Below are 19,096 nucleotides of genomic sequence, written 5' to 3'. Positions count from 1 at the left end.
TGTCATAGGCTTTTCATACGTTCCTACAAGCCTTCACATTCATACTCTCTAGCCCAGGGGTCCTCAAACTACGGCCCGCGGGCCACATGCAAATACAAATATTGTATTTGTTCCTGTTTTGTTTTTTTACTTCAAAATAAGATATGTGCAGTGTGCATAGGAATTTATTCATAATTTTTTTTTAAGCTATAGTCCGGCCCTCCAACAGTCTGAGGGACAGTGAACTGGCCCCCTGTTTAAAAAGTTTGAGGACCCCTGCTCTAGCCCATCAGAGGAAAAAGTAGGATCTATTGTCTGCCTCTAGTGCAGGGGTGGGCAAACTTTTTGACTCGAGGGCCACAATGGGTTCTTAAACTAGACCGGAGGGCCGGAACAAAAGCATGGATGGAGTGTTTGTGTGAACTAATAGAAATTCAAAGTAAACATCATTACATAAAAGGGTACGGTCTTTTTTTTTTTAGTTTTATTCATTTCAAACGGGCCAGATCTGGCCTGCGGGCTGTAGTTTGCCCACGGCTGCTCTAGTGTCTGTGTGTGTGTGTGTGTGTGTGTGTGTGTGTGTGTCTGTATGTGTGTCTATGATGTTATGCATGTAAAACTTAGGAAGTGGTACTCAAAATTGTACCTCCAAGCAAGTGAGACAATTGTGTCTGAATGGCCAGTTAGGAGCAGATGATAAATTTCAGTATTTTCTAAACAAGAGGATATAGAGATATTCTGTAATTTGTTTCTGCCATCACAACAATGATTTTTGTCAATAGTAGAAAGTTAAGTAGAGTTTTGATTGCATGTATCCTCCATGCTAATTTGCAGAGTAAAAGTAGGAAACAATTATGTGACAGTGAAAAAAAGTGCTGTTATCTTTAGATTATTTTTAGGATAAGAAAGTGACTAAGCCCGGCTGGCGTGACTCAGTGGTTGAGCGTTGACCTACGAACTAGGAGGTCACTGTTCGGTTCCCAGTCAAGGCACATGCCCAGGTTGCGGGCTTGATCCCCAGTGTGGGGTGTGCAGGAGGCAGCTGATCAATGGTTCTCTCTCATCATTGATGTTTCTCTCTCTCTATCCTTCACCCTTCCTATCTGAAATCAAAAAAATACTTTTTAAAAAAGAATATGACTGATAATAGTGTCCTATATTTCTGATTTTTAATGAATTTTGCTTAACCTTCCCCTCAATTAGTACAAATTGGTAAGAATTTATTCTAACTGCTGTCTGTTCATCTCAATTATTTCAAGCATTATCCACTTTAAGAGTAATTTCTAAATAAGTGCTTGAACCTCACCATAAATATCTCCTCCCTTAAAAGGCAAGGATAGACTACAGTGTAGTGACTCCTTAAAGAAAGAAAAATGTAGAAATATCCATTTAAGTAAATAATCCTTCAAAAATAAAAGCATATTTTTAGCCTCAGGAGTAGTTGCTTACTCTTTGAAATAGAGTAAGAAACACTTTTAGAAGTCATTTTTCCAGGTTGCTTTCAGGATCTATGAGTCAAGAAATGATATCTCACTTCTTTGTAGTCGGATCTTTTATGTTTCTGTAACTTGAACTTTTATGTTTCTGCTAACCTGTATTTCCTCCTTATCTGATCATTGGATTTTGCCCATCCCCCCTTCACTCACCACATCACTAAGTCCTGCAAATTTTGCCTCTTACATATTTATTCCATCCGTCATAGTTTCTAGAGAAATTGCAAAAGTGTGTCATCATCTCTCATCTAAACAGCTGTAACCCCCAACTGAGTTTCACTTCAATATTGTCACCCTCAAACTTACTCTCTACACTGCCATCAGAGTGTAATACCAAAAATATGTATGAAACCTGAATACATTACTGTCCTGGTTAAAATTCCTTAGTGGTACCCAGTCACTTGCTGAGATTATTAACCTGGGATTTGTAAACCTTCTTTGTTTAGCCTTCTGATAATATTTATAATTTCCCATGAATCTTGATGAGAATTATAAGTAGATGTGCACTTATTTGGAGAAAGACCACATACAGCTTTCGTCATGTCCCAGTAAAGAATAAGAATGAAAGTTTTAATCAAATCCAATTCATGTTCCATAATATGGTTCACAAGTCCCTCAGCATTCTGACCTCTGCCACCTTCTCTAGCTTCACTCACCATATCTCTTGGCCTTATACTCAACTGTCCAGCTTTAACCAAATTCTTGTATTTACACACACCATATGCTCCAACCCCACTAGGAACACATCATGCTATTCATCTCTATGCTTTCATCTGCTCTGTTTCTTCTGCCTGAAATGTACTTCTTCCCTCTCTTGTCTGCCCATCCCACTGTCACACCCAAGTTAAGGTACATAGCCCTCTGGCGATACCATAAAGTACTGTATACACTCAATCATTTCCCACATCACATTGTTTTATTCAATGTCTCTCTTCCCCACTAACCCTGAACACCACAGGGACAGAGAGGCTACTGTTCATTTTTGCATCCTGCATTCAGTATCTTGAGCATAGGTTCTCAGTAATTGTTTGTTGCATCAAACTACAAAGGAGTGGACTATTTATTCCTAGACCATCTGTTAGGTAGCTGATGAAAAAAAGACCCTAGCAAATCTCAATACCTGTTATGGACTGAATGTCTGTGTTCCCCAAAAATCCACATGTTGAAATCTTAACTCTCAACAAAATGGTATTAGGAGGTAGGGTCTTTGGGAGGTAATTGGGTCATGAGGATGGAGCCCTGATGAATGGGATTAGTGTTCTTAGGAGAGAGAGAGAGAGAGAGAGAGAGAGAGAGAGAGAGAGAGAGAGAGAGATGGACTCCAGAGAGCTCTTCAGCCTTCTTTCTGCAATGTGAGGATGTAATGAGAGATAGGCAATCTGCAATCAAGAAGAGGGTCCTCACCACAACCCAACAGGCTGGCACCCTGATCTCAGACTTCTCTGCCTCCAGTATTGTGAGAGCGAACTTTCTACAGTACTTGCCTATAGTACTTAATTATATCAGCCTGAAATGACTAAGGCAACATCTTATAAAATTGATGCTACAAAAGCCAATATAAATAACCATCTTCATTATCTAGAATTATGAAGGATTTAGTTATCCAAGTCCACAGTTCTAAGTGCCTTTATTCTTCCAGTTTTCAAAGAAAGAGTGATATGCTAGAGAGTGTGTAATAGATGTGGCAACCCAGAAAGTTTTCCCATATCCCCTGCTTCTGGTAATAAACCCTGCTGCACTGACCACAAAGACAGGCTATATTCCATCTCATGCTTTGTAAGAGGTAAATGCTTGATCCAATCAAAGCCCATCAAATTTCTTTTCTGATATTGACATAGGAACATACCAAAAAAAAATCCTTCAGTATCCTAGGATTGCCAGATAGAATGCAGAATGCTTGGTTAAATTCAGATAAACAACAAAGAAATACTGTAGTGTAAGTATGTCCCAAATATTGCATGCTTACATCACTAAGTTTTGAAGCAGCTTGTTACACAGCAATAAATAATGTAGCATAGATTTGGTGCCAAGGATTAATTTATTCTGAAAAAAATTATTAATTTGAAACAATGAGCATAAATTCTTTAAAGAACTATTTTAAATATCACCTAGGAAGTTAGGGGAGAGAGTATTTGTCAAGACCAAAGGGCGTTTCAAACTTGCACAAGCAAGAAAGGGATCAGAGGACCTCCACGTGGTTTCTCCATGTGGCCTGTGCTTCCTCCTACTCCGACAGCTGCAGTGTTGGCTGGATTCTCATGTGGTAGCTCAGAGCTCCAAGATCACATGTCCCAATGAATGAGACAGAAGGTATTTGGTCTCTTACAAGCCACCTCGGGAGCCAATGGGAAGTCAATTTGCCATATTCCATGGGTCAGAGCAGGCCTAGTCCCATCCAGATTCAAAGGCAGATCATAGACTCCAGCTCTCACATAAGAATGTGTCAACATGTTTGAAAACTGCCATAGAATGTGAGAGAGGCAGGGCTGGACACAGACACAGCACAGCGAGGGTGTTCTTTTTCTCTCCCGCAAGATATAGTTATATGACTTCTTTGTGGATAGTCTTGACCTGGAGGGAAAATGAGATAATGCTTTAACTGGATATTTTTTTTATAACTTCTGGTTATAGCCTTTTTTCTTAACATCTCTTTTCCTTCGTCCCTGTTTTCTTTTGTTGTGTTTTCTTTTAAAGAATTAAGGTCATTAAGCAGGGGCTAGATGTACAGTATGAATTTATTAAAAGGTAGAGGTTTGATAAGAGGTATTAAAAATCCATGCCAATTCTAGGCTGTTATAAATACTAGGGAATGAGACCAAAATTGCCTTTGAGTTGCAATCAGTGCCCCAAAGAAAAGGCATATTTTGCATTCCCTCCTAAGATGAAGGAGCAATGTTTTCACAAGAAGAAGGTGTCACATGTTTATTAAATAAATGAAGCATAAAACAAGCTTGCCTGCAGTTTCATCCAGGCTTGGATTTTAATAACTAGCATTTATCCCTTGAATGAAAAGTTATATTTGTAACCAAGAAGGAAAGGCTCCCCGCTCTGCCCTTGGGATTTTTAGCTCTGCACAGTCCCCATCGCTGAGGAAATAAGGGGTTGGCTCTGCCATTTCACAGTATCACTGTGTTCCTTTGGATGTTGGTGTTGATGGGAGTGATAAGAGCCTGGAGGAGCAAGGGCGAGAGCAGTGAGGGAGGATCACCCCAGGGATGAGTGGCAGAGTGGAAGGGGAGATGGAACCTGAGAGAGGAGGACAGATAGGAGATGAGGAGCTTAGGGACGAGCACTCATCACATTGCGGAAAGATCTCAGGGTACATCTGTGTCAAAATATGGATTTTAGGAGGGGGTGAAAGTCACATTGGAATATAAATAACAGAAAACAGGAGGGCTTTGAGGCCTCCTGATAATGTTATGGAATCTGTCCTGTATTTCATGTAGGAGAAGCCGAGTGCCTTTGCTGGGCCCAAACTGGGATTCAGAGACTGGCTGTACTGGTGGGCTGGCCAACTAATAGGCGTAGGGCTGACAGAATTTTTTTAAGCTAAAGAAGGATGGAAGATGTTCTAGTCTATACGGGCTGCTATTTAAAAAATGCCATAGACTGAGTGGCTTATACACAACAGTTCTGGTGGCTGGAAGTCCAACATGAAGGTGCCAGCATGGTCAGGTTCTAGTGGAGGCATCTTCTGGGTTGCAGACTGCCAGTTTCTTGCTGTGTCCTCACGTGGTGGAATGGGTAAAGGAGATTTCTCAGGCCACTTTCATACGGGCACTCATCCCCTCATCCTATTCATGAGCACTCTGTCCTCATGATCTGATTGCCTCCCAAAGACCCTGGGTCCTAACTCCATCACCTTAAGGGTTAGGTTTCAACATCTGAGTTTTCAGGAGGAACGCAAACACTCAGACCACAACAGAAGATGTTGGGGAAAGCCCTAACCGGTTTGGTTCAGTGGATAGAGCATCAGCCTGTGGACTGAAGGGTCCCAGGTTTGATTCCAGCCAAGGGCATGTACCTTGGTTGCAGGCACATCCCCAGTGGTGGGTATTCGGGAGGGAGCTGATCAATGTTTCTCTCTCATTGATGTTTCTAACTCTCTATCCCTCTCCCTTCCTCTCTGAAAAAATCAAGAAAAAATATATTTAAAAAACAAAAAAGAAGATGTTGAGGAACAGAGAGGAGAATAAATAAAAGCTCAAGATGCTAATGGATTAGCATCTGCCTGCTGTCTGGCCTGAGAGCCTGGTTGGCGGCCCCTGTGGAGAACAAGGTTAATTTCAGAAGCAGAAAGAGTCATATTGGTGAAAGAGTGAAATTCTAAGCATGAGCGGTATGGCTTTGGAGCTCACCTGCGGGACAGGTTCCGTGGCATGGGGCCTAGGCCCCAGGGCAACCTTCCCCTGGCAGGCTCCTTGAAGGGAAGCACCAGCAAACTAGGGCTGTGGCTGGTGGGGCAGCTTTCTCATGGAGGGGGCTGGTGTCAGGCACAAGAGCCAAGAGACTTCTGGGCTGGAGCAGAAAAGCATACGCAGACTAGCTAGCTCCCTAGAGCACTGCTGACATCTCCAGGGACATACAGAGAACTGAAAAATTCTAGTGGGCAGGAGAAGAATGAAAGCAGATGAACCCAAAGTCGTTTTGAGAAACCACTATAATCTGATTATTTAGTGTTGACATGACCTTATTTGTCCCTGCAGGCAGGGAGAGTGTGTGTACAGTGTCTATATTGCAAGAGGAGAGGATAAGTAATTAAAGCTATAACATGTGTAATATGAAACCATGATTAAGATCTGTAGCCATTTAGAAATTAGAAAAGGGCAGGATTACACACAGGAGAATCCATCTATCCACTCACTGTAGGACTAAAGAAAGGTATTTTTTGGAATAGTCAATCTGTTCCTCATTCTTGGTTGGTCTTCCACTTGCACACACACACACACACACACACACATACACACATACCATTTTTAGACCCCAGAAGAGTCATCAAAGACACAACATGCTAGTCACATAACAGAAGACTAAGATTGAAGGAATATTTAGCACATTTTGTCCATTCTCCTCCTCTACCCGCTGAGCAGTTGTTGATGTGGCTTTTGACACCCGGGGTTTTCTATTTTGTCTCATGTTAGATCAGTGCCAACCACTGAAGATATACAGACAGTAGGAGCCTGAGGAACTTCAGAACCGCCAGCTTAACTAGACCATCAAACCAAGGCCATCACGTGATCTTTATGGCCGTTGTCTGGTTTAATGCCCCATATAATTTGTGCTGACATCCATCAGATTCCTTCCTCCATCAACGCTTTGTATGCGCTCACAGAATAGTCTACACTATGCTAAGTATGAAGTAAGCAGCAAAAAGCATGTTCAATTTTATAAAACCTTTTAAATCATTACATAGTATTATATGTGTTTATGTTTGTGATTAAAAAGCAAAATTACAAATCCTGGCACAAAGTCATACAAAATTTGTGCTATAATTTATTATTTTGTTTTTCTCCGCATTGTATCCAAAAAGCTGAAAAGTCATAATCCTGCCACCTGCTTATGGATAACTAGTTGGCCTTGATTCCTTTTCTACCAGTTTTTTTTTCTAAACATTAACATTTGCATTTGTAAATCCAAAAAAAATAGAAAGCTTTTTTTTTCCCTGAGGAAAGGTGTTCACTTTTATCCGAGGAGCACTGAAAAGCACTCCCGCATTGCAGAATATCCAGGATACTAGTGGAGATAACTTGTTTAAAAAGCCCAAGAAAATAATTCTATGTCAGGCAGACCTTAGAAATTAGGAAACGCACCAAAATCCTGTCTCTATCAAGAATTCTTATCACTTAACAGTACCATAATGAAATTGCTATAATATATCCTCTTTAAGAGCTTGGAATTCAAAATGATATCTGTTATCAGCTGTCTATGTGTGTATAACAGACCATTCCAGAATTTAGTGGCTTGGAACAGCAAGCCTTTTGCTGGCTCACAATTCTGAGCAGCAGAAATTTAGTCTAAATTCTACTGAATGGTTCTTCCACGGGTCTCACATAAGTAGCAAAAACAACTGGGTTGGGTTCCCTGGGACTTTCTGGTTTTAACACTGAAAGTCCAGCCTCTAGGAAACCAGTCAGTCTCAAGCAAAACAAACAGTAGGTCAGCCTATACCGGAGGTCACACAGGTGGCAAGAGTCATCTGGTGGCTCACCTGGAGCCAGGTGGCCGAAGGAACACATAGCTAGTAGTTGGTGCTGATTATCAGCTGGGCCATGTTCCTCCATCAGGCGAGCCCAGGCTCCTTCGCATGGTAGCAGGCATCTAGGAGAAATAGGAGGGAGTGCAAGCTCTCTGCTTACAACACATTTGTCGATATCAACTAAGCGATGTCACATGGCTAAGGAAGTCAGTGTGGGAATGTACCACACCAGGGCACGGATGCAAGAAGCCAGGAATCACCGGAACCATTATTGTTACCGTCTACAGTGGCCGGCAAACTGCGGCTCGTGAGCCACATGCGGCTCTTTGGCCCCTTGAGTGTGGCTCTTCCACAAAATAACCGACTTCTGGGCATGGGCCACGAAGTTTCAATCGCACTGTACGTGCGCGCCCGCACGTGGCACTTTGTACCAATAAAATACCAGGAAATTATACCAAAAAGAAAGATGATTTTTTTTACAACATAAATGATACAATTGAATTTATCTGTAGTTATTTAGCCAGCCTTTTCAAAATTCTAATTATGTAATGATTTAATAGAAGAACAAAATTGTTAGAAAAAAATATTGCTTTAATGTGCACTATCATTTTAATCAATAATTGAATTCTAGTTGAAAATAATTATATTTTAGCTGAAACTGTTTAGAGTCGTGGGCCAACTAAAAATTGCTAGTTACATAACTGAAAATTATGTAGTTCATCTGCATGTTGATTGACTTGGGTTGATTGACTTGGGTTGATTATGCCATTTTATTACTGATCAAATTCGCATTGCAACCCACATGTCCAGGATTCTCTGTGTACCACTAATATGAATGGAACTTGAGAGCCAAATTATTTTCTAAGAGGCCAAATTGAAATTTCTTTTAGATTTCTGGACCAAAGTTTTAATTGTTAGTAAATTTTAAAAATAAATATTTTTTCAATGTGATATTTTTATTACTCCAACCTATAAAGAACACATAAACTGTATTAAATTATGAAATAACACTTTTTATCATGCAAGAAAATGCAAGAAACTAGGCAATAATCTCCTGGAGAAAGTTTTTTATTTTTTTTAACTCCACCATTTTTTTTTCACATAAGGGGAAAAGAATGAATATGTGAAATGGAGAGAATTAGGAAGATCAGCAATTCCTTAGAATGCCGTGGGAATCATGGGATGAAGCTTCAAGCATTTAGACCTATATCCTGGGTTAGCAAAGACAACAAACTATACACCCTTTGAAAAATATTCGCAAATGAGAACATGAAGAGTGTTTCAAATAAAGAATGGTGCTAGTACACTTGTACATTATAGCCTCATGAATTAAAGTCAGCAAAGTTTAGAATATAAAAATTGATGTAGAAAAATAAAGTAGTCTACCATAAATTAAGAGGAAAGCATATTTATTACCCAGTTCAATAGACTTAATATAAAATAAAAAAAAATGATTTCCATTAAGTATTAGGAAAGTTATAGTTCTATGACCTGAAGAATAAAGAATCTTCCATAGGAACTTGCTTCGCGGTTTCATTAATTTTAACAGGCCTCCCAAGGTTGACAGGTATTTTTTAATGGCAAAACTCAAAACTTGATTTGTGATATTATGAGCAATACTCATAAAGTACATTAATATATCAAAAGCTTCATGGACACAGAGCCAATATTTAACATGTCTACAGTGTGTTAGCATTCCCAGCTAAATCAGCAAGAATTTTGGGGAGGGGGGACTAGAAATATAAAAATAAATGAAAGTGTGGGAAATGGAGCTGATGGGGAGAGTTTCAAGCATTTAATATTTCTAAAATAGAAAACAGAAAGCAGAAGATCATTCTGAAAATAATAAACTGCTCTTTTTCCTTTACACTGAGGGGGAAATAATGTGACACATTTAACATTTTTTACTCTTAGTATATGAGAAATAGTCATTTTTCTTCTCTTGACTTCAGTGCAAAAATTGCATAATAGTAAACTCATATTTGTATGGTGAGGTAGGAATTTCAATCCATAAACGCAGTTGTGCATGCTATTTCACAGCATTAAATTTTCTTCAGAGCCACGTAAATCCAACTTTGAGTTTCCTTCACCAAAGTAGTAGGAAATTCCGTCCGTCTTCTCATAGCAGTTCCCTCTTCTCAGAAAGGGCAATGGTTCCGGAGTCTTACTTGGGCCACATTATCAAAGTTGTCATTCTGATTGTAGTTGTCAGTTCACAGTGGTTGCCCCCAAGACCCCTACTGCCACTTGGTGTGTTCAAATCTAGAAATTACGCCAATTTATACAAAATAAAGTTTGTCAAGGTCAAGAGTCCCAGTGTGTGGGTATAGCCTCCCTACGTGTTCCACACAGGAGGTCACTGACATCTCCAAGGCCCCCTCCACAGAGCAGGGTGGGGGCCTCCATCACTCTTGCACTTGACAGCTTCTGATGGGGAGTCTACCTTTCCCGCTCTCCTCTCTCTCTGGGATATCTTGAATGATCTCTTCAGGCTTCTTAGGTTCCTTTAAAAATAGGATTGCCCGGCCAGTGTTGCTCAATGGTTGAGCGTCACTGGTTCGATTCCCAGTCAGGGCACATGCCCAGGTTGTGGGCTGAATCCCCAGTCGGGTGTGCATGCAGGAGACAGATGATCAATGTTCTCTCTCATTAATGTTTCTATCTATCCCTCTCCCTTCCTCTCTCTCTCGAAAATAAATAAAAATGTTTCGTTTTTTTAAAAGAAGAAGCAGCTTTCATTAGTCTTTTAACAGCTTCTTCTTGCCCAACTACAGAAATGACTGAGTCTCATGTCCTGGCTTGCTTTGTGCTTGAAATGAGAATGGTGGTGACCATCAAAGGGAAAGAATACATAGTGATTAGTTCATTAATAATTTACTGTGCTGTACTGACAATGCCTATGTCATATACCAGTGGAACTTCTAGCACCCACTCTGTGTGTGTGACACTGGGCACTTTGCATGCATCCTCCCCTTATCCTCTGGCGTCAGCAAGACAGGCCTTCTTCCATTTCTTGTTACTATTCTTCTTCCCAGCACAGGGCCTTGCTACACCATCTTCCTTAGCCTCAAATCCATCCTTCACTCCTTTTTCTTTCCATTTTTTAAAATCATTTACCCTAGCCCTAGCCAGTTTGGCTCGGTGGATAGAGTGTCAGCCTGCAAACTGAAGGATCCTGGGTTCTATTTCGGTCAAGGGCACATGCCCGAGTTGCAGGCTCCATCCCCAGTAGGGGGCATGCAGGAGGCAGCCAAACAATATTCTCTCTCAACACTGATGTTTCTCTCTCTCCCTCTCCTTTCCTCTCTGAAATCAATAAAAATGTATTAAAATAAATAAATACCATTAACAAAATGTGTAATTGGAGTCTCTGAAGGATATGAAAGAAAAGTAGGGGCAGAAAGCATAATGGAAGATATAATGGTCAAAATGTGTTTAACTTCCGTGAAAACTGTATCTACAGATCCAAGCAACTCAATTAATTCCAAGTAGAAAAAACTATACCAAGTCATGCCATAATAAAATTCAATGATACAGCGATCTTTAACATAGCCAGAGGAATATAGGCTCATTACATACAGAAAAGAAAACAAAGATAAAAATAACATTTTTCATGGGAAACAATACACATGAGAAGAAAGTGGCAACATGTTTAGAGGATTGGGAAAAAATCTGTTAACTTAGCAATAGCCATCTACACTTTTTAAAGATACTTTAATGATGTTTTCAAATATGCAAAAGATAAAAGTCCCCATTACCATTACAAGAAGTGTTAGAAGAAGTAAAATAATGCCAGATGGAAATGTGGATCAAAACAAAAGAATTAAGAAATGAGAAATGGCCCGGCTGGCGTGGCTCAATGGTTGAGCATTGACCTATGATCCATGAGGTCACGGTTCAATTTCTAGTCAGGGCACATATCCGGGTTGCAGGCTCAATCTCCAGTGTGGGGCGTACAGGAGGCAACCAATCAATGATTCTCTCTCATCATTGATATTTCTATCCCTCCCCCCCTCTCCCTTCCTCTCTGAAATCAATAAAAACATATTAAAAGAAAAAAACCCAAAGGTAGAGATTGTAAAAAAAGCAAGATGCAAATATATACTGCTTAGAAGAAAAACACTTTAAATATAAAGACATAACTAATTTAAAAACTAAAGTAAAGAGATATAAAAAGTTATAAATACTAGTGTTTAGATAATGCAAACCTAAAGAAAACAGAAGTGGCTATAGTAATATTAAATCAAAATACAGGCTGTCCCAAAAATGTATACACACTTTGACAGCTGATAACTCAATTTTGAAAATTGAATCTATTTTAAAAAATACATTTCATTAAATGTATTTTAATAACTTTGTAATAATTCAGAGTATGTGTGTACATGTTTTGGGGACACCCTGTAGATGTCAGAGCAAAGACTATTACCAGGGATGAGAAAAGTCTTTCATAATGATAATGAGGTCAACTCATGAAGAGCACATAAAAATCCTAAACTTTTATGCCTATTAACAGAACTGTAAAATTCATGAAGCAAAAACACTGATAGAACAGAAAGAAGAAATAAACAAATCCAGAATTATAGCCATATATTTCAATCCTTCTCTCAATAATTGAAGGAACAAGGAGACAGAAAATCAATAAGAATACAGAAGACTTGAACACTATCAACTAACTTTACCTAATAAATATTTATAAACCATCACTCAACAGCAGCAGAATACACATTCTTTTCAAACACATGTGGAGCATTTGCCAAGATAGGCCATATTCTGAGCCATTCCAAAGTATATTGTAAAAGGTTACAAGTTATATAAAGTATATTCTCTGACCATAGTGGAATTAAATGAGAATCAATAATAGAAAGATCTTAGACAAATCACCAAATATTTGGAAACTAAATTATATACTTCTGTTTAAACCATAAGTTTTAAAAAAGAAAGAGAAAAATTAGGGATTATTTTGAACATAATGAAAATTGGAATACTACTTATGATTTTTGTATGTGAAGGATTGTGCCAAAGCAGCTCCTAAGGGAGATTTATAGTATTAAATACCTATATTAGAAAAAAAGAAAAGTCTCTAATCAATAATCTTAGCTTACAACTTAAGTAACTAGAAAAAAAGCAAATTAAATAGAGTAAGTAGATGAATTAAAATAATAAATACCAAAGAGAAATCAATGAAATATAAAACAATAGGGGAAAATCCTTTAAGCCAAATGCTAGTTCTTTAAACAGATCAATACAATTGATAAAACTCCATTAGCAATAGGGAAAACAATAGGGAAAAATTCATTAAACCAGAAGCTAGTTCTTTAAACAGATCCATACAATTGATAAAACTCTAGCCAGACTGACTATGAAGAAAAAAGAGGAATGACACAAATATGCTCAACAGCATGAATCATTATAGAAATGAAAAACAAAACCATAAGAAGATGCCATTATATTCCTATTATAATACTAAACTTCAAAAGACTGTTCATATCAACTATTGAAGAGGATATGGAACAAATGGAATTCTAATACTGCTGGCGAAAATATAAAATTATACGAACACTTTGGAAAACAATTTGGCAATTTCTTAAAAGGTTAAACATATATGATCTAGTCATTACACAAGAGAAATGAAAGAATATGTCCACACCAAGACTAGTACACACAATTCATAGAAGCTTTATTTGTAATAGTCCAAAACTGGAAACAGCCCAAATGTTCATCAATCGGTACATGGATAATCAAACTGGTCTATTCATGCAAACAGAATATTACTCAGCAATAAAAAAATGAATGAACTATTAATACATGCTACAACATCAATGACTGTCAATGATGTCAAATATAAGAAGTCAGACCCCCCAAAAAGAGCACATAATGTATGATTTCATTTGTATAAAAATCTAGAAAATGCAAACTAATCTATAGTGACAGAAAGCAGCTCAGTGTTGCCTAGAGGAAGGGAATGAACAAAGGGTGGAGGGTGGGATTACAATAAGGAAACTTTCATAATGATGAATATGTCCTTTTTCTCGAATATGGTGGTGGCTGCACAGGGATATACATACATAAGTCAAAACTTACCAAATTGTACACTTTAAAATGTGTATTTTGTTGTATGTCAACTGTGTCTTAATTACGGTATTTAAAAGATTAATGAATAAGACACTGGGGGGTAGGGGAGGCCAGGGGATTGTCATGGGCGGGGGAAAAAAAGGAGACATATGTAATACTTTTTGTAATACTTTAAGCAATAAAAAAAAATTAAAAAAAAGATTAATGAACAAATATGAATAATACATAAATAAATCAAAGGTTTGTTTTTTACCTGTCATTCATACTAATCAATATAGGAAACACTGCCTGACTGGTGTGGCTCAGTGGTGAGCCTTGACCTATGAACCAGGAAGTCATGGTTCAATTTCTGGCCTGGGCACATGTCTGGGTTGTGGGCTCATGCATAAGGCAGCCGATTAATGATTCTCTCTCATCATTTATGTTTCTATCTCTCTCTCCCTCTCCCTTCCTCTCTGAAATCAATAAAAATATATTTTTATAAGATTATGTTCTCTCTTTAAAATATATATATATTATATATATAAATATATATTTAAATTTTATATATATATATATATATATATATATATATATATATGAAACACTAATTTATTTGGGCCTGGTAAAAAAGATCCATTTGAATGTATTTTATTTTCTCTACAATTAACCTAAAATATGCTACATGGTTTGTTTTTTATAAACTCACTAGAAGGCCCAGTGCACGAAATCTGTGCACTGGGGGTGGAGGGGGTGTTCTCTCGGAGGGCAGATTGAGAATGCCTGATCACTTACACCCAAACCCTACAAAGCAAAGTCCATTGAGAGCTGCACCCAATACATGTTACAGTCCCAATTTGTTCCAGCTACAGTTGTAATTCACCTCGAAAATTCAGTGCATGGAAAACAGAAAAAGATTAGGCTGCTGGAGATAGGGAATATTTGATTCTAGAATTTTTTTATAAATATATTTTTATTGACTTCAGAAAGGAAAGGAGAGGGATAGAGAGATAGAAACGTCAATGACGAGAAAGAATCATTCATTGGCTGCCTCCTGCACACCCAACACTGGGGATGGAGCCCACAACCTACGCATATGCCATAACCAGGAATCGAACAGTGACCTCCTGGTTCATAGGTCAATGCCCAACCACTGAGCCACACAGGCTGGGTTAGGATTTTTATTTCAAACAAAATAAAAAACTGCATGAGAGTCTTTATGTTATTTTTTTAATCCTACTCACTTCTCAGGAGAAAAATAAATCCCTCTTCCTGCCATGTAATCGTTTCATCTTCATACAGTCTACTAGACATTAAAAAAAAGATTCGTAACTGAAGTAGGCTAAGTACCATCTCAACATGCGAAGTGACATATATAATGCACTTAAGTTTAAATTCAAGTGCTACATTAAATATTACCAAAAGCAAGTCTTCGGTGGGTCTGTAACTTAGGGTGTCTAATACAGCCATGGGCAAACTACGGCCCACGGGCCGGATCCGGCCTGTTTGAAATGAATAAAACTAAAAAAAAAAAAAAAATACCGTACCCTTTTATGTAATGATGTTTACTTTGAATTTATATTAGTTCATACAAACACTCCATCCATGCTTTTGTTCCGGCCCTCCGGTCCAGTTTAAGAACCCATTGTGGCCCTCAAGTTAAAAAGTTTGCCCACCCCTGGAGTATGTACACATATTTTAAAATGTGTATCTTCAACATTTAATGTCTTTTATTGATAAAGATCCTTTGCTTCAAAAACTTTTCCAAAACTGTCACCAAAACTGTGCTGACAATGTTCATCTGCATAGGGTATTCTCTAATTATTTGATATCTACATTTATGTAGCTGTCTGTCTTCACCCCCAAACACTGAAAGAGAACTGTCTGATAAAGAGCTCAAAGGTTTTTAAATCAGAGGACCTTGGTCCCAGGGCCACCATACACTAGATTCAGCCTTGGGCACTGCTTTTAACCTCTCTCTGCCTCTTTCTTCAAAGACGACATAGGGATGGTATTTGTATGGTTGCTGTGAGGATCAATCAAGGGAATGGGATAAAGCTCTTAGCCAAGAGCCCAGCTCATAATGAGATTTCAAAATACAAGAGCTACCTTTGAACTACAAAATATTTTAGGACAGGGCCCAATGAGTATAAATTATCCCATTATATAGCAACATGTGTACAGTGCATCCTAGCAGGAGTAGAATGCTGAAAAATTATTTGACCAAAAGGAATATTTGTTAGAAAAGCAGAGAAAATCTAAATTAATTAAACTTAAAAGACCTAGTTTAATTCCATCTTTGGCATGTTAATTAACTAATTCTGATGGCTTATTATAGTCCAACTGTCTATCTGACAGTCTGCAAAATGGACATGACCTGTAATTGGCAGATGCTTGGTGAGTTTGTACTAAGAGATTTAATCAAACATGTTTGTCTACAGCAGCAATTTCTATGCTTTTATCTGTCTGATAGGATAAGATCTCTTTCACTTTGAGGAAAAAACATAAAATTGAGTGATATTTCTCAATATAACAGTCATTAATCATCATGTATTTCCCCCTAATGATAAACATATGGAGGAAGTATGGCTCCACAGGACATTAGTGGCATTAGGACCTGACCTGCAGAGTTTAATGCTCACGAGAATTCCAAGAGCATGTACAGACCATGTGAGAACCTTAAATCCACTTACAGAAAACTAGTGCTAAAAAGTTCCATGCCATTGACAACTGGGAATGTCTTGAATTTGCTTCTTTTTTTTTTCTAAGCAAAACACTATTGCCCCTGATATTCATTGTCCTTTAAAGATTATTTTGTTCATTCCACAGGTCTCCTGTGATGGCTGGAGGTCTCTTTGCTGTCAATCGCAAATGGTTTTGGGAGTTAGGTGGCTATGATCCAGGTTTAGAAATCTGGGGAGGAGAACAGTATGAAATCTCTTTTAAGGTAAGTCACCAAGACCCTCTTCACACTATACTAGTATGTACTTAATTTTGACAAGTCTGATAGAATGTCATTATTTCATTTTATGACCTACTAGCCCCAGTGCACAGATTCGTGCACCGGTGGGGTGCCTGGCCTGCAGGGATCAGGCTGAAGCCAGCTCTCCCGACATTCCCCAATGGGTCCCAGATTGCGAGAGGGCACAGGCCAGGCCGAGGGGCCCTGCTGGTGCTCGACCGGGTTGGGGAAGGACCACGGGAGGGATCCAGGGCATGTCTGGCCCATCTCGCCCAGTCCTGATCAGCCGGACCCCAGCAGCAAACTAACCTATGGGTCGGAGCATCTGCCCCCTAGTGGTCAGTGCGTGTAATAGTGACTGGTTGAATGGTCAAATGGTCGGAGGGACAACCAGCAATTAGGCTTTTATATATAGAGATGTTGTGAGATGATGAAAATAGACACACTGTCTTTCCAAGTCAGCCACTGAATGAGAGAATCTACTTCCTTCTGATGTTTCAGTGAGACATAGCCATGCCATAAAAGAAATGCAGAATATAAATAATTCAAAACCCCATTTGCAGGTTGGAAACTTGTTTCGCCAACAGACCTACTATTCCCCTAACCAGTGCATTCCTTCTGAGCACTTAGAAAGATGGATAGAAGAATTAAGATGAAAGAAAGCAAATGTATTGGAGCTTTTGCCCTTTCTATTTATTCTAGAAATAGTACTTCACATTTTTATCATAAGCAGTTATTCCAAAATTTTAATAACAGAAGAGTAATTTTGAAATATGAATCACAAATTAAGGCTATTTTTATGTAATTCCAAAATAAGAAAAATTTTTAAACTTATTTTTATCTGAAATTACCCAAGTATCTATTTGTTTTGACTATTAACACTCAGTAAAATTATATGCTTTATCATATAGATGTCCATGATAGATTATCAAATAAATGAAAAAATTTTACCACATGTGAAGACCATAAAAGCAAAGCAAAATAAACTGTGCAAAAAGGTGTACTCCAAACCACCAATATGTCTTTTGTTTCTAAAAAAGCAGTCTTATAACAGAAAGAAATCATTTTCTTTTTTTATATTATCATTATCACAATTTATATAAAAATAGATTGATTCTCGCAGGATTTATTATATAAAAATATCTTATTAAGTAAATCAGCTTTTTCTAATTATTGCCATTATGAAATCAAACCAACTCTGGCTGAGAAAAAAAAAGTATTGTGAGTACAGTAAAAGTCAGACAGGAATCTAGTTAAACTTTTTGAATTGATGTATAAAAAGAAAGTGATAAAAACTGATTTTCATAGAACTGTAGCAGCTATATTCAATGTGTTAACCGAAATGATATGTTGTCCTAAAGAGTCATAAAATAAATATTCGCAAGGAGATGCTCAGGAGGCGTGATTGCAGGCTTCAAGACATCTAGAATTTTCCATCTCACAATGCTGGCAGTAAACCTTGAAATGCCATTTATTAAATTAGTGCTTTTCTTTCATCATCCTTCAAATACATCTAATATCACATATAAGCTACTTTTTTCTTAACCTTTTTATAAATACATGGTTTAAAATCCTTGAATTTACCAGGTGTCTTTTTGGTTCCTCTGTTACAGCTGCAGTTATCACATTGTATGTAACAACTGTAGAAGTCATAATGATAGCATCTACTACCTTTACCTAGTGGCATGAGCCAGAAGGTGAATAAGTGTTTTATATGCATTATCTAATTTAAAATCACAAATCTAAGAAGTAGGTATGATTCCATTTTACAGATGAAGTAGGTATGATTCCATTTTACAGATGAAGTAGGTATGATTCCATTTTACAGATGAAGTAGGTATGATTCCATTTTACAGATGAAGTAGGTATGATTCCATTTTACAGATGAAGTAGGTATGATTCCATTTTACAGATGAAGTAGGTATGATTCCATTTTACAGATGAAGTAGGTATGATTCCATTTTACAGATGAAGTAGGTATGATTCCATTTTACAGATGAAGTAGGTATGATTCCATTTTACAGATGAAGTAGGTATGACTCCATTTTACAGATGAAGTAGGTATGACTCCATTTTACAGATGAAGAAACTGAGACTTAAGGTTTTAAAAGATTTTTAGATTCAATTATTTTTAACTTTTAAAGATTAAATAAACTACCAGGTGCCAATTAAGCATTAAAATGCCCCATTCCTGCTTAACTGCAGAGATGCAGGATCATGAAGTTATCTGACTCTCCAGTCATATCTGCCAACACCGTCCTAAGTTCATTGATCTCTACCTAATGGTTCCTTTCATTGAACAGAGGCAAGTGACTTCACTATAGTCTAATAGCACAGGCACAGGTGTTCTGCTGACCCTGGCACAATACCACTGGTTGGTAGATATTGCCTAAAGCCGGATGCAAAGTTTACAAT

At 38.0% G+C, this 19,096-nt stretch overlaps 1 protein-coding gene across 1 annotated transcript in view; it reads left to right on the top strand.

Annotated features, from left to right (window-relative positions):
• The window catches only part of GALNTL6 (polypeptide N-acetylgalactosaminyltransferase like 6), a 937,179-nt gene that overhangs the window by 820,807 nt on the left and 97,276 nt on the right, over positions 1-19,096 (top strand). Inside the window, exon 8 of the mRNA XM_081090925.1 lies at positions 16,549-16,666. Within this exon, the coding sequence (XP_080947051.1) occupies positions 16,549-16,666 (118 nt within the window). The remainder of the gene's footprint in view (positions 1-16,548; positions 16,667-19,096) is intronic.

The sequence above is a fragment of the Myotis nattereri genome (genome assembly GCF_964212035.1).
Source record: "Myotis nattereri genome assembly, chromosome: 5".
In the NCBI taxonomy this organism is placed as follows: domain Eukaryota; kingdom Metazoa; phylum Chordata; class Mammalia; order Chiroptera; family Vespertilionidae; genus Myotis; species Myotis nattereri.
This window is presented reverse-complemented; position numbering and strand designations above follow the sequence as displayed.